Genomic DNA, 13,825 nt, shown 5'->3' with positions numbered 1-13,825 from the left:
CTCAGGCTGGAAAGTGTCCAATATGCTACTGGGGAAGAGCAGAGAGCTAGTAGTAGTAGCACAGAAAGAGTGAAGCGGCTGGGCCAAAGCCAAAAGGACACTCAGCTGTGGATGTACATTATCTGGTGGTGTGAATGCAGAATTCCAGAGAATAGCTAGAAGAGATAAGCATGCCTTCTTAAATGAATAGTGCAAAGAAATAGAAGAAAACAATAGAATAGGGAGGACCAGAGACCTCATCAAGAAAATTGGAGATATGAAGGGAACATTTCATGCAATGATAAAGGACCAAAATGGCAGGGACCTAACAGAGGCAGAAGAGATTAAGAAGAGATGGCAAAATTACACAGAAGAATAAGAATGAGCTTAATGTTCCTGATAACCACAATGGGGTGGCCACTGACCTTGAGCCAGACATCCTACAATGTAAAGTCAAATTGATCTAAGACAATCTGAGCAACAACGAAGCTAGTGGAAGGGACAGTATTCCAGCTGAGCTATTCAAAATCTTAAAAGACGATGCCGTAAAAGTGCTACACTCAATTGGCCAGCAAATCTGGAAGACTCAACAGTGGCCACAGGATTGAAAAAGGTCAGTTTACATTTCAATTACAAAGTAAGGCAATGCCAAAGAATGTTCAAACTATTGCCCCATTGCTCTCATTTCACGTGCTACTAAAGTTATGCTCAAAATCCTACAAGCTAGGCTCCAGCAATATGTGGATCAAGAACTACCAGAAGTACAGCTAGGATTTCAAAGAGGCAGAGGAACTAGAAATCAAATTGCCAACACACGTTGGACCATCAAAGCTAGGGAGTTCCAAAAAAAATCTACTTCTTCATTGATTATGCTAAAGCCTTTGATTGTGTGGATCTCAACAAATTGTGGCAAGTTCTTAAAGAGATGGGAGTACCAGACCATCTTATTTGTCTTTTGAGTAACTTATATGCGGGTCAGGAAGCAACAGTGAGAATTGGACACAGAACCACTGATTGGTTCAAAATTGGGAAAGGAGTCCGGCAAGGCTGTATACTGTTGCCCTGCCTATTTAACTTATATGCAGAGAACATCATGAGAGAGGCGGGGGTAGATGAATCAGAAGGTGGAATTAAGATTGCCGGGAGAAGTATCAACAACCTCAGATATGCAGATACCACTCTAATGGAAGAAAGTGAAGAGGATCTAAAGAGCCTCTTGAAGTGGGTGAAGGAAAGTGCAAAAATTGGCTCGAAACTCAACATTAAGAAAACTAAGATCATGGCATCCAACTCTCTCAATTTCTGGCAAACAGATGAGGAAGAAATGGAGGTAGTGAAAGATTTTATTTTCCTGAGCTCCAAGATCACTGCCGATGGAGACTGCAGCCAAGAAATTAAAAGACACTTGCTCCTGGGGAGGAAAGCTATGGCAAATCTAGACAGCATACTAAAAAGCAGAGACACACCCTGCCAACAAAAGTGTGCATAGTCAAGGCTATGTATGGGTTTCGCAGTGGCAATGTGAGGCTGTGAAAGTTGGACCATTAAGAAAGAACTATAGGGCTGGAGAAGACTCCTGCGAGTCCCTTGGACTGCAAGGCGATCAAACAGGTCAGTCCTAGAGGAGATCAACTCTCACTGCTCTTTAGGCAGCCAGATACTGAAAATGAAACTCAACTACTTTGGCCACCAAATGAGAAGGATTGACTCACTGGAAGAGCCTAATGCGGGGAAAATTGAGGGCAAATGAGGAAGGGGGCGACAAAGAATGAGGTGGCAGAATGGAGTCACCGAAGCATGGTAGAGGACAGAAAGGCCTAAAGGACGGTGTCCAGAGTCAAGATAGGTCACAATGGGTCCGATACAACTTCGCAACTAACAACTATTCACACTTGGCCAAATTGAATATGCAATTCAATTCCTGAGATACAACTGTGACTGAAGATATTCTCATACTCAGGCATGTTTATCATTTTTTCCCACATGAATTATTTGGTATCAATGGAGGCCTATATGCTCAGTATAGCTCTTTCAACACTCCAGGCATTTGTAGGGATTCTCTCCAGAGTGGACTATTTGATGCTTAACAAGCTTTCCCTTTTGACAGGAAGCTCTTTTCACACTGTAGGCATTTATAAGGGTTTTCCTCCTGTGTGGATTCTTAGGTGCCTTTGAAGGAGGTCCTTTGTTCTGAAGATTTTTTTTTCACATTCTGGGCATTGGTATTTCCTTTCTACCATCTAGATCCTTTGGGGATCCTTGGGGACTTCCAGGTCTTCTAGGCATTCACATGGTTTCTCTCAGCAATGGATCCTTTGATGTTTATAAAGGTTTCCCCTCAGATTGAAGCTCTTTCCACACTCTAGGCATTTGTGAAGTTTTTCTCCCAAGTGGATTCTTTGATGTTTATAAAGGTATTCCTTCAGAATGAATCTCTTTCCACACTCCAGACATTTGTAAGGTTTCTCTCTGGAATGGATCCTTAGATGTCTATAAAGAGTTCCCATCAGAATGAATCTCTTTCCACACTCCAGACATTTGTAGGGTTTCTCTCCGGAATGGATCTCTTGATGTGTATAAAGGTGTCCCAACCGAATGAAGCTCTTTCCACATTCTAGGCATTTATGAGGTTTCTCTCCTGAATGGACTCTTTGATGTACATAAAAGTTGCTCTTCTGAGAGAAGCTCTTTCCACACTCCAGGCATTCATGAGGTTTTTCCCCTGTGTGGATTCTTCGGTGATTTTGAAGTTGGTCCTTTCTCGTGAAGGATTTTTCACACTCCAGGCATTTGTGAGGTTTTTCTTCTGAGTGGATGCTTAGATGTCTCTGAAGATGCCCATTAGTTTTGAAAGATTTTTCACATTCCGGGCACTGATATTTCCTTTCTCCTTTGTGGTTTCTTATATGCCTTTGAAGAGAACCCCCTTTTTTTAAGGATATTTCACATTCTGTGCATTTGTATATCTTTTCTCCTGAGTGGATTCTTTCATGTCCATCAAACTCACTCCTATAATTGAAGCTCTTTCCACACTCCAGGCATTTAAATGGTTTCTCTAATGAGTGGACTCTTAGATGCCTTTTAAGGTGGTCATTTCTCTTGAAGGATTTTTTACATTCTGGGCAGTCGCATTTCTTTTCTCCTGTGTGGATCCTTAGATGCCTTTTAAGCATGTCATTTCTCTTGAAGGATTTCCCACATTCCGGGCACTGATATTTCCTTTCTCCAGTGTAGATTCTTATATGCCTTTGAAGATCTCTGGTTTTTTTGAAGGACTTTTCACATTCTGTGCATTTGTATTCCTTTTCCCCTGAGTGGATTATTTCATGTCTATCACAGTCGCTCCTGTGATTGAAGCTCTTTCCACATTCCAGGCATTTATAAGGTTTTGCTCGTGTGTGAATCATTTGATGCTTATCAAGACTTTCCCTTTGATTGAAGCTCTTTCCACATTCCAGGCATTTATAAGGTTTTTCTCGTGTGTGAATCATTTTATGTCGACGGAGGTTTGAATGGTCATTAAAGCTCCTTTCACACTTCAGGCATTTGTAGGGTTTTTCTCCTGTATGGATTCTTTGATGCTTATCAAGACTTTCCCTTTGATTGAAGCTCTTTCCACATTCCAGGCATTTATAAGGTTTTTCTCATGTGTGAATCATTTTATGTCGACGGAGGTTTGAATGGTCATTAAAGCTCCTTTCACACTTCAGGCATTTGTAGGGTTTTTCTCCTGTATGGATTCTTTGATGCTTATCAAGACTTTCCCTTTGATTGAAGCTCTTTCCACACTGCAAGCATTTAAATGGTTTCTCTCCTGAATGGACCCTTAGATGCCTTTGAAGATGGTCGTTTCTTTTGAAGGATTTTTCACATTCTGGGCATTCGTATTTCTTTCCTCCCTCCTGGATCCTTTGGGGCCTCCAGGATCTTCCGCAGGACCCTATGCCCTCCAGGCCCAGCTCGTAGTCTCCTCCCGTTTCCTCCTCCCCGCATCGCCCTCCGCTTTCTGGACAAGGCATGGTTGCTGGGCGGGGCCCGCTCTCCTCCTATCGGGGGGCGCCTCCTTCCTTCCCTCGTCCTCCTGCAGGGGAGAGAGAGGGTGGGCGAGTCACGGCTGCGTCCCCTTCCCTGCAGGCGAGGCCCGGGCTTCCGCCTCCCTCCCAGCGTCCACCCTCCCCCGGTAGACCAGGCCTCGGGCGCCCCAGGATCTCCTTCCTCACAGGCCTCTTTTCTTAGGAGGAGCCTCCCGGACTGCTACTGCTGGCGTTCCCTGCGCACTACCTTCATCAGGCCGCATGCGTATTCGAATAGGAAAAGTCCTTCCGTCGCTTCTCTAAATACGAAAGGGAGGGCCAGATCGGCCTTCGTCCCTTTTTCGGCCAAGCTCCGCCTCTTCCTCTCCTGGCACCGCCCCCCTGAAGGCTCTGCTCTCTTGGTCCGATTGCGGAAGTCGAGAAGAAAGCGCTTTTCCTGCAAAAGATCGCCTCATTTGCATCGGGACAGCTTCCAGGCCATCCCATTGGCGGGCGGGCCCCGCGGGACCACGCCCCCTGCTCGACTTTGCCTTCCTGTCTTTCCTCCACTTGCTTGGCTCCTCCCTTGAGCCGCTAGCTCCGCCCCTCCGATCCCTCCCCACCGCACGGCTTGGCGAAATTGGGGCCGGAGACGATTGTGGGATTCCCAAAGGGGCTAAAATCAACGGGAATGGGCGGAGATTTCCTTCGCCGGCCTCGGCGTTCGTCTGCCTCCCCGGAGGTGCTCCTTACCCCCCATCACCACCTATAAGCCTGCAGCAGCACCGTGGGCATCTCCGGGTGGCCCCCTTTCTTCCTGGGGGGAGAAGGGGGGTTGCAGCTGGGTCTCCCCCAGTGGTGGGTTTCAAAAATTGTTCGAACCTACTCTGTGGGTGTGGCCTCCTTTGTGGGAGTGGCTTGCCGCCCATGTGACTGGATATGAAGATGCCGACGACACTTGTCAGAACTACCTTAACTTAGCTCACACACAGCACTGGCAGGCATAAGAATGTGATGTAAACTTGTTTTTTAAAAGGCATCTTTGGTTTGCGTTAAAACAACTTCAACACACGCAATGTTCTGATTGCACCACAAACGCAGTAGTCATCCTTACCTTTCACAGAGGCCCTGAGTTTTATAAATAGGAGCATGATAGCGTAGAATAATCATATCCAAGGACCAGTGGTGGGTTTCAGAAAGTTTTGGGGAGGAGGAGTGGGATAGAAGAAAGATGGGTAGAGAGGGTGGGAGGGAGGATGGGAGGGAGGGAGGGTGAGAAGGAAGAGAGGGAGTGGATCGGGAGAGAAGAGTGGTAGAGGGAGAGGGAAAGTAGGGTAAAGGGGGATGATGGAGGGAAGATAGAAAGTTGGAGGGGGGTGGAAGAAAGAGGTGTATGGAGAGGGGAAGAGGTATATTGGGTTTCTATTTTGGGGGGTATTGTTGACAAGAGGAATTGCTGCGATTATTGTTTAATGTTGTATGGCTCCGGCTATGCACAGTATATATGTGAGTGTATGAAAATGAAAAAGTGGAAAATAAAAACCTTTTAATAGAAAGTTTTGGAACCTCTTCTGTAGGTGTGGCCTGCTTTCCGAGTCCACTGGTTGAACCTCTTCTAACCGGTTTGGTAGATTTGACAAACCGGTTCTACCGAATAGGTGCGAACTGATAGGAACCCACCTCTGGTCTCCCCCCACCAGCACCCACCACGCCAGATGCTCCTGGCCGCCTGGCACAAAGACCCTCTTCCTCTCCCCACTGGAAGGAAGGGCGGGCGAGGTCGTGATGGCTATTGCCTTTCTGAAAGAAGCCTTGAATGTAGCGATCCTTCTGTGTATTATAACTATGATTTAAATTTCCTGATCCCCAGAGACTCCTAGCAGTTTGCAAATGTATTTGCACTTTGTGGGAGGGCCAAATCATTAAGAAAAGGAGATAAAAGTGATTTCAGGATACTTTCCCCCCCTTCATTTTATGATGCAGTAAATTCTGTTTAGTTTCTCTCGTTTTATGTGGTACCTGAGCGTAATCATAATTTAGTCCACCTTCCTGGGTGCTTACCTGGGCCTTCCTCTCTTCTCATTCTGGACCCTTGGACTCTCTTCCAATTGTTTTCTGAACCATCCGATCTCCACAGAAGGAAACAACTTACCTGTCAGAAACCACTTAGCCAGGTTTTTGAATGCAAGAATAGCTCCCTTAGCAGAAAGCACATATCTAGAACATGAAACTAGAAGCTTTGAAAGATACCGGTGACCTGGGGTAGTCAACAGATGGCCTGAGATTTAGCTATTTAGCAGAATAAATATGAAAGTGTTTGAGGGGAACTGTAACAGGTAACCAATCAACATTATAGGCACTATTAGTGGGAGGGCAAAAGGGTGTGCGTGTGTGACTCATCTTGGAGTATAAAAATTGAATGTAAAACTGCAGTGGGGCCTTCGAGGCTTTCAAAGCCTGGGTCCTTCTATCTTGGTACCAAAATAAAAGTTTATTCTGGTCTCACATCTTGTGTTTGGTGATCAATTTTTCTTTGACACCAAACAAAGGCCCAGATTTGGGGACAACAAGATCCCTTCCAGCTCTGTTCTCTTTTGTTCCATTCTCCATCCTATCCTTATCCTACCCTGATAATTAAAGAGTATTGGGCCCCAGGCAGAACCTTGGGCACCCACTGCCTTATTCCTTCCATGTGGAAGGGAAGTTCAGTTAAGGCAATCCCCCTCAATGCTATTTTTATCTGAAGTTCAAGCGCTGAGTCTTTACTGGCCGGTTGTCCTTCCTGTCACCAATGTGGAGTTTGTTTCAGCAGATATATTCTCATTGTTCCACAGAGAGAGGAATATCTGCCTCTACCTAGGATAGATCTCACAGCCTCCTGATTGTGAGACAGGAGCTCCACTTTTGGCCATGCATCACCGCTTCCTTACCCTCTATACCACATTTCAAAATTCAGTCAGCATACGCTAAAGATCACATTGTAGAATTGGGACAAGGGTCACAAATGTGAAGACCAGGACTTTGGGCATAGAAGCCAGATGACCTAATCCAGCCACCTCATCTCAGCCCAACTGACCTTACAGGATCCTTGCGGGGAAATGAGGAAAAAAATATGTTGGATATATTCACCGCCTTGCAAAAATAATAAAAGTGGGATATAAATAAATAAAAGTGGGCAATGACCGGCAGATGGGGATGAGGCCATGGGACCCCAGGAGGAGAGGAAAGCAGGCCCAATACCTTTGGGGACCGAGTGGTGTTGTTGTGATGAAGAAAAGACGCACAGGCAGGAAGGTTAATGGGAAGGCACCCCAAACAGCTCATGGGAACTCCCTTTTATTGTTATATACAGCTACTGTGGCAGAAACTGATTCATTGATCAAAGTACACTTTGTACTGATTGGATTAGCTAGACAAAATCCAAGGTATGGCTAATGTTATCTATGTGAGAAGGTTAATGGACAGCTCATGTTTTCCTGCTGCAAGCGATGTACCTATGTGCCAAATTTCATGTTTCCCACTTCTTAAGGAAGGATCAGTTTAATGAACATTGTGCTGACATTGCATTCCTCAGCAGTGGTTTGCCAGCTACTGAGAAAAGCAAACATCCCCACAGAGTGGGGCTGCAAGCAGTGCCCAGGAGGTCTCAGGGTGGGGGAGGTCTGTGGAAGGCCACATGTGGGCTGGGGAGGTGCTGCAGTGTGGGCCCTATTTGAGCCTTTAGGTTATGTTATTTACCTTTTCAAACGGGGCATCTGACACTAAGTGAACCTCTGAGAGAATCCAAATGACAAGTTTAGAGTTTCAAATAACTGGGGATGGTTTTGCAGAGCACTAACATTCGGAAACCCCATAGCAGTTATTTATTTATTTTCTATGACGTACAAGACAGCATTAGTGCAAAAACAAAAAATATGCAAAATGTGTATCAAAATATAAAACCCCAGAACAATTATTTTAAAAACACGCAATATGAATACTATTATGAATAAAATTACATCATGAGAGCTTACTGGAGTAGCTCAACCTATGGCTGGATATCTAGACCATTTAGCCTTTGGACAGAAGTACCCTCAAGATGTCATCATTCTGTCAGAGATCCCAGAACCTTCTGAGGGAGCAATCTGTCACAATTTATGAACTTTGTGAGTCTTTCCCAAGTCACAGTTAATATGATCAATCAGCTCCAATTTGTGTTTCCACTATTGGCACCTGGAGCAACCTTGCTTTTGTCCAGTTTGTCCTTAGAAGATCAAAGCCAGACCTGAGTTAAAAGTTGCCCATTCCGGGGCATTTGGAAAACCCATATAGATAATATCAAATAATGACAGGGAAAAGCTCCTTCACACCCACAACAATGAAAGCCAAATTAGCCCTAGATTCAAGGCAAAGCACACTTGCTTCAATTAGGCACCAAGTGGGATGTCCATTTAAAGGCAATTTATTAGAGTATTAAGAAATTTCCCTTAATGAAAACAGGGAATCCAGAACACAGAATCTGGTTTCATTTTATACTCCACAGAGTAGAAAAAATACAGAAGAGTTTATTCCATGGAAGAAATCAGAATGGGATAAAAAGATTTTTTTAAAAAAATATAGAAAACATATTTTTTAAAATTTAAATCAGACTTTTTTAAAGCATGTAAGAAATCATCCTGCTCAGCTACAGTTACATCAGAGACATGGACAGTAATATCCCATAATATTAAGCACAAGTACTGAAACGAGCATTGCATTAAAAAGAGAACATTCACATGGGAAATGGCATCATGAGTCACCTAAGTCTGTTGTGAAAAGGTACAATTTCAGCCAGTTGAAACATCTGGCATGTACAATTGAAAAGGTCCTTTACTAATCAGCCTGGGAAAGTCCCTTATTTGGCAATTATTTACTTTACTTAATACCTTCTTTACTCAAGCCTCTTATTGTAAATATAATTATCATGGATATCATTACTCTGTTCCTTTGTAAGGACACTGAGAGTTTGTGCACTTGGGACAAATTCCTAGCATGTCTATTCACAATTGGACAAACTGAATACACAATTCAATTCAATTCCTGAGATACACTCACACTTCTCACATTAAGGCAGGTTTATCATTTTTCTCCCATATAAATTATCTGGTGACCCTGAAGGTCTCTACGCTCAGTATAACTCTCTCCACACTCCAGGCATTTCCTGGGTTTCTCTCTAGTGTGAATTATTTCATGCTTAACCAGCTTTCCCTTCTGAAGCTCTTTCCATACTGCAGACATTTATGAAGTTTTTCTCCTGAATGTACCCTTAAATGGGATTTTTCATACTCTGGGCATTGATATTCCTTCCTTCTTGGATCCTTTTGTGATTCTGTGATCTTCCGAAGGACTCTCCACCCTCCAGGCATTTCTACGGTTTCTCTACCCAATGGATCATTTGATGTTTATAAAGATTGTCCCTTTGACTGAAGCTCTTTCCACACTCCAGGCATTTATGAGGTTTTTCTCCTGAACGGACCCTTAGATGGTTCCAAAGCTACTTTTTTTTTTGAAGGATTTTTTTGCATTCCGAGAACTGATATTCCTTCCCTCCCTCCTGGATCCTTTGGGGACTCCAAGGTCTTCTAAATGACCATCCGCCCTCTGGGCATTTCTTCTGTTTCTGTCTGCAATCAATCCTTTGATGTCCATAAAGGCTGTTCCTCTGACTGAAGCTCTTCTCTGCAGGAGGACGGAGGAGCCCGACGGGGGAAGGAAGGAAGGAAGCGCCGCCTGAGAGCAGGAGGTCCCGGCACAGCTTCCACGGGAGACGGCGGAGAAAGGCCCGGAGGCCCCGGGAAAGGGCGCTGCGGGAAGAAGGAAATGGACGGAGACCCCGAGACGGTCCTGGAGGGCGGAGGCTCCTTCGGGAGACCCCCAATCCCCAAAGGATCCAGGAGGAAGAAGAGAAATATTAGTGCCGGAATGTGAAAAATCCTTCAAGAGAAATGACCATCTTAAAAGCCATCTAAACCTGAATTATTTTTGTTAGGAATTATAAAAGGAAATTATGAAAAAAAAGATACTTAATTATACACATACTCATGGCAACAATAATTACATTTGCACAAAACTGAAAAAATAATTATATACCAACAGAAGAAAACGTAATTAAAAAAATATTGGAATGTGCAGAGATAGGCTCACAAAAGAACTAAAAGAGAAAGAAAAATCTGAATATTACTCCATATGGGATTTATGATACAATTGGCTAGAGGAAAGGGGGGGAAGCAGGAAAGCCAAAAAAAAGGAAGAAAGATCAACAAATTAATAAACAACTACAAAACCGGAAAATGATCAAAAGAAAAAAAATATGAGATAGATCGTAGCAAATAAATATTATACAAAATGATGCAAATGTACTAAAGGATATATAGTAAATAATCTATAAATAATCTATAGAATGTAGATTATTTAAAAATAAAAAATGTATGAAATAAATACACACACACACACACACACAGTTATAAAAGATTTATTTGTATAGATAAAAAAGCACAATAGATGTAATGTGTTGCAAAGATGTGAAGTTTGTACAAACAAAATAAAAAGTTTTTTAAAAAATAAATTTGGGTGTATATATGCTCCCATCATGGATAGCCAAATAGATACTTCAATATAGTGGTCATGTTTAATTTTATTCCAAACTAATATCAGGGACTGTCTAACATAGTGTCTATGAAAATACTTATGTGCCAATCCTTTTTCATACCATAGGAAGGCATGTCATCCAGCTTGGAGGTCATGACCTTCCAATGTGAGTAATCTTTTGTTTCTTAACACTATCCATTCCTTTATCCATGTAAGAATAGCCGCGGTATAGTAAAGTTCCCAGTCCGGAACGCCAAATCCTCCTTTTTCCTTGGTGTCTTGCATAGCTTTGAGTTTTATTCTTATTTTTTCCCCCTGCCATATAAATTGAGAGGCCAATTGGTTCAAATTCTTTTAAAAGCCTTTTTCTAATCTGATGGGAATGTTCAGAAACAAGAAGATAAATTTTGGTAGTACATTCATCTTTATGATCGCACTACTACCCATCAGGGACAATTATAAATTTTTCCACCTAAATCTTGCTTAGTTTTATTAATCAAATTAATATAATTGTCTTCTTCGATGGACACACACCTCACTGTTAAATGTATACCTAGATACTTCACTTTTTTGACGATATGAATTTCCAATTTCTTCATTAAACCCTCTTTTAAGTCAAGCGTCATATTTTTAACCAACATTATAGCCCTTGTTGTATTTATTTTCAGACCCGCTACTTTCCCATATTCTGTCAATTCCTCAATAAGCCTCAGAGGTCCGGAATATCTTCACCTCTTACAGGATGCAGAGAGGGGGTGTGGGCATGTGGTTTGAAACGTTAGAACATGATCCTTGAGAATTCCTGCTCGATATGTGGCACCATGTTCCCTGCTTGGTTCTGCACTGGCTGCCTTCCTGGCTTTCCTCCCATCTGGGTCACTCCCCTCGCTTGGCTCCTCCCTTGTGCCGCTAGCTTCGCCCCTGCCCCTCCCGCCGCCTGGTGAAAATGGGGGGGGGGATTGGGGGTGAATGGGGAATTCCCAAAGGGGCTGCAATGGACGGGAACGGACAAAGGTTTCCCTCGCCGGCCTTGGCTTTTGTGTGCGGGAACATTTTTGCATCTCCGGAACTGCTCCCTACCCCAGCCCATTAAGTCTGCAGCCACATGGGCATCTCCCAGTAGACACCTATCCTCCTGCGGGGAGAAGGGGGGATTGCAGCTGGATCCAGATGCTCCTAGCCGCCCGGCATGAAGACCTGCTTTCTTTCTCTGCTGAAAGGGTGGGTGAGGTCTCTATCTTTACCATTCACTAAGGCTGCCTTACTATTAGTCTTCTCATCGTTCCTATCACCCATCTCCTGCCACATATGACTGGAGGACTGTAACTTTGTGGCTTGTATCCTTATGATTTATACTATTGTTTCCTGATTACTTCTTTGTACCCTATGACTATCATGAAGTGTTGTACTTTATGATTCTTGACCTTTTATGTACACTTGAGAGCATATGCACCAAAGACAAATTCCTTGTGCGTCCAATCATACTTGGCCAATAAAGAATTCTATCTGTTCTATTTATTGCCAGCCTGAAGGAAGCCTGAATGTAGCAATCCTTTCCTGTATTATAATGATTATGAGTTAAATTTCCTGAAGAGATCTACTCAATTCACAAGGGAGTGTGAGAAGTCACAGAGTCTATCTCAGGAATTGAAATGCGTATTCAGTTTGGCCAACTGTAAATAGACACGTTAGCAATTTGTCTCTAGGGTCCCTAGGTTTCTCTCCTGTGTGCATTCTTAGGTGAGTTTTAAGATGGTCTCTTCTTCTGAATGATTTTTCACATTCTGGGCATTGGTATTTCTTCTCTCCCAAGTGGATACTTAAGATGCCTATGAAGAGGTCCATTTCTCTCCCCAATGGATCCTTTGATAAATGCCATTGCTTTTTCAATACTCCAGGCATTTATGAGTTTTTCCTCCCATGTGGATTCTTAGATGGCTTTGAAGGAACTCCTTTCTTCTGAAATATTTTTCACATTCTGGGCATTGGTATTTCTTTTCTCCTGTGTGGATGCTTTGATGTCTATACAAGCTTCCCAACTGACTGAAGTTCTTTCCACATTCCAGGCATTTATGCGGTTTTTCTCCCGAGTGAATCCTTTGATGTGTATAAAGGCTGCTTCTCCGACTAAAGCTCTTTCCACACTCCAGGCATTTATGAGGTTTTTCTCCCGTGTGTTTTCTTAGGTGGGTTTTAAGATGATCTCTTGTTCTGAATGATGTTTCACATTCTGAGCATTGGTATTTCTTCTCTCCTGAATGGATACTTAGATGCCTTTGAAGATATGCATTTCTATTAAAGGATTTCTTACATTCTGGGCACTGATATTTCTCTTCTCCCTCCTGGATCCTTCGGGGACTCACAGGATGAGTCAGAGGTCTTCCGAAGGACCCTCCGCCTTCCAGGCATTTCTTCAGTTTCTCTCCCCAATGGATGCTTTGATGTGTATAAAGGCCACTGCTCTGACTAAAGCTCTTTCCACACACCAGGCATTTATGAGGTTTTTCTCCCATGTGGATTCTTAGGTGGGTTTTAAGATGGTCTTTTCGTCTAAAGGATTTTTCACATTCTGGGCATTGGTATTTCTTCTCTCCTGTGTGGATCCTTTGATGCCTATAAAGGTTTCCCAACTCACTGAAGCTCTTTCCACACTCCAGGCATTTATGAGGTTTTTCTCCGGTGTGGATCCTTTGATGTGTATAAAGATTGCTCCTCCGACTAAAGCTCTTTCCACACTCCACGCATTTATGAGGGTTTTCTCCTGAATGGATCCTTTGATGACTATAAAGGCTGTTCCTCTCACTGAAGCTCTTTCCACATTCCAGGCATTTATGAGGTTTTTCTCCCAAGTGGATCCTTTGATGTGTATAAAGTCTGATTATCTGACTGAAGCTCTTTCCACACTCCAAGCATTTATGAGGTTTTTCTCCTGTGTGGATCCGTTGATGTTTATAAAGGCTGCTCGGACAACTGAAGCTTTTTCCACACTCCAGGCATTTATGAGGTTTTTCTCCTGTGTGGATTCTTAGATGGTTTTGAAGGAAGTCCTTTGTTCTGAAACATTTTTCACATTCCAGGCATTGGTATTTCTTCTCTCCTGTGTGGATGCTTAGATGTCTTTGAAGATGTCCATTTCTCTTGAAGGATTTTCCACACTCCATGCATTTAAATGATTTATCGCCTGAGTGTACTGTTAGGTGTCTTTGAAGATAAGCTTTTCTCTTAAA

The 13,825-nt window shown here is 43.1% G+C and overlaps 1 protein-coding gene across 1 annotated transcript; it reads right to left on the bottom strand.

The window, feature by feature from the left end:
• Window positions 1-1,687: 1,687 nt before the first annotated feature.
• On the bottom strand, window positions 1,688-13,111 carry LOC116519344 (zinc finger protein 845-like). The gene is made up of 4 exons (XM_032233186.1): window positions 12,643-13,111; window positions 2,761-3,622; window positions 2,341-2,628; window positions 1,688-1,700 (listed from the first exon to the last, which is right to left on the bottom strand). The coding sequence occupies exons 1-4, from the start codon at window positions 13,109-13,111 to the stop codon at window positions 1,688-1,690; spliced, it is 1,632 nt and encodes a 543-aa protein (XP_032089077.1).
• Window positions 13,112-13,825: the final 714 nt, after the last annotated feature.

This window comes from Thamnophis elegans, chromosome 16 (genome assembly GCF_009769535.1).
Source record: "Thamnophis elegans isolate rThaEle1 chromosome 16, rThaEle1.pri, whole genome shotgun sequence".
Classification (NCBI taxonomy): domain Eukaryota; kingdom Metazoa; phylum Chordata; class Lepidosauria; order Squamata; family Colubridae; genus Thamnophis; species Thamnophis elegans.
The sequence above is the reverse complement of the archived record's forward strand: the minus strand, read 5'-3'. Positions and strand labels throughout refer to the sequence as shown.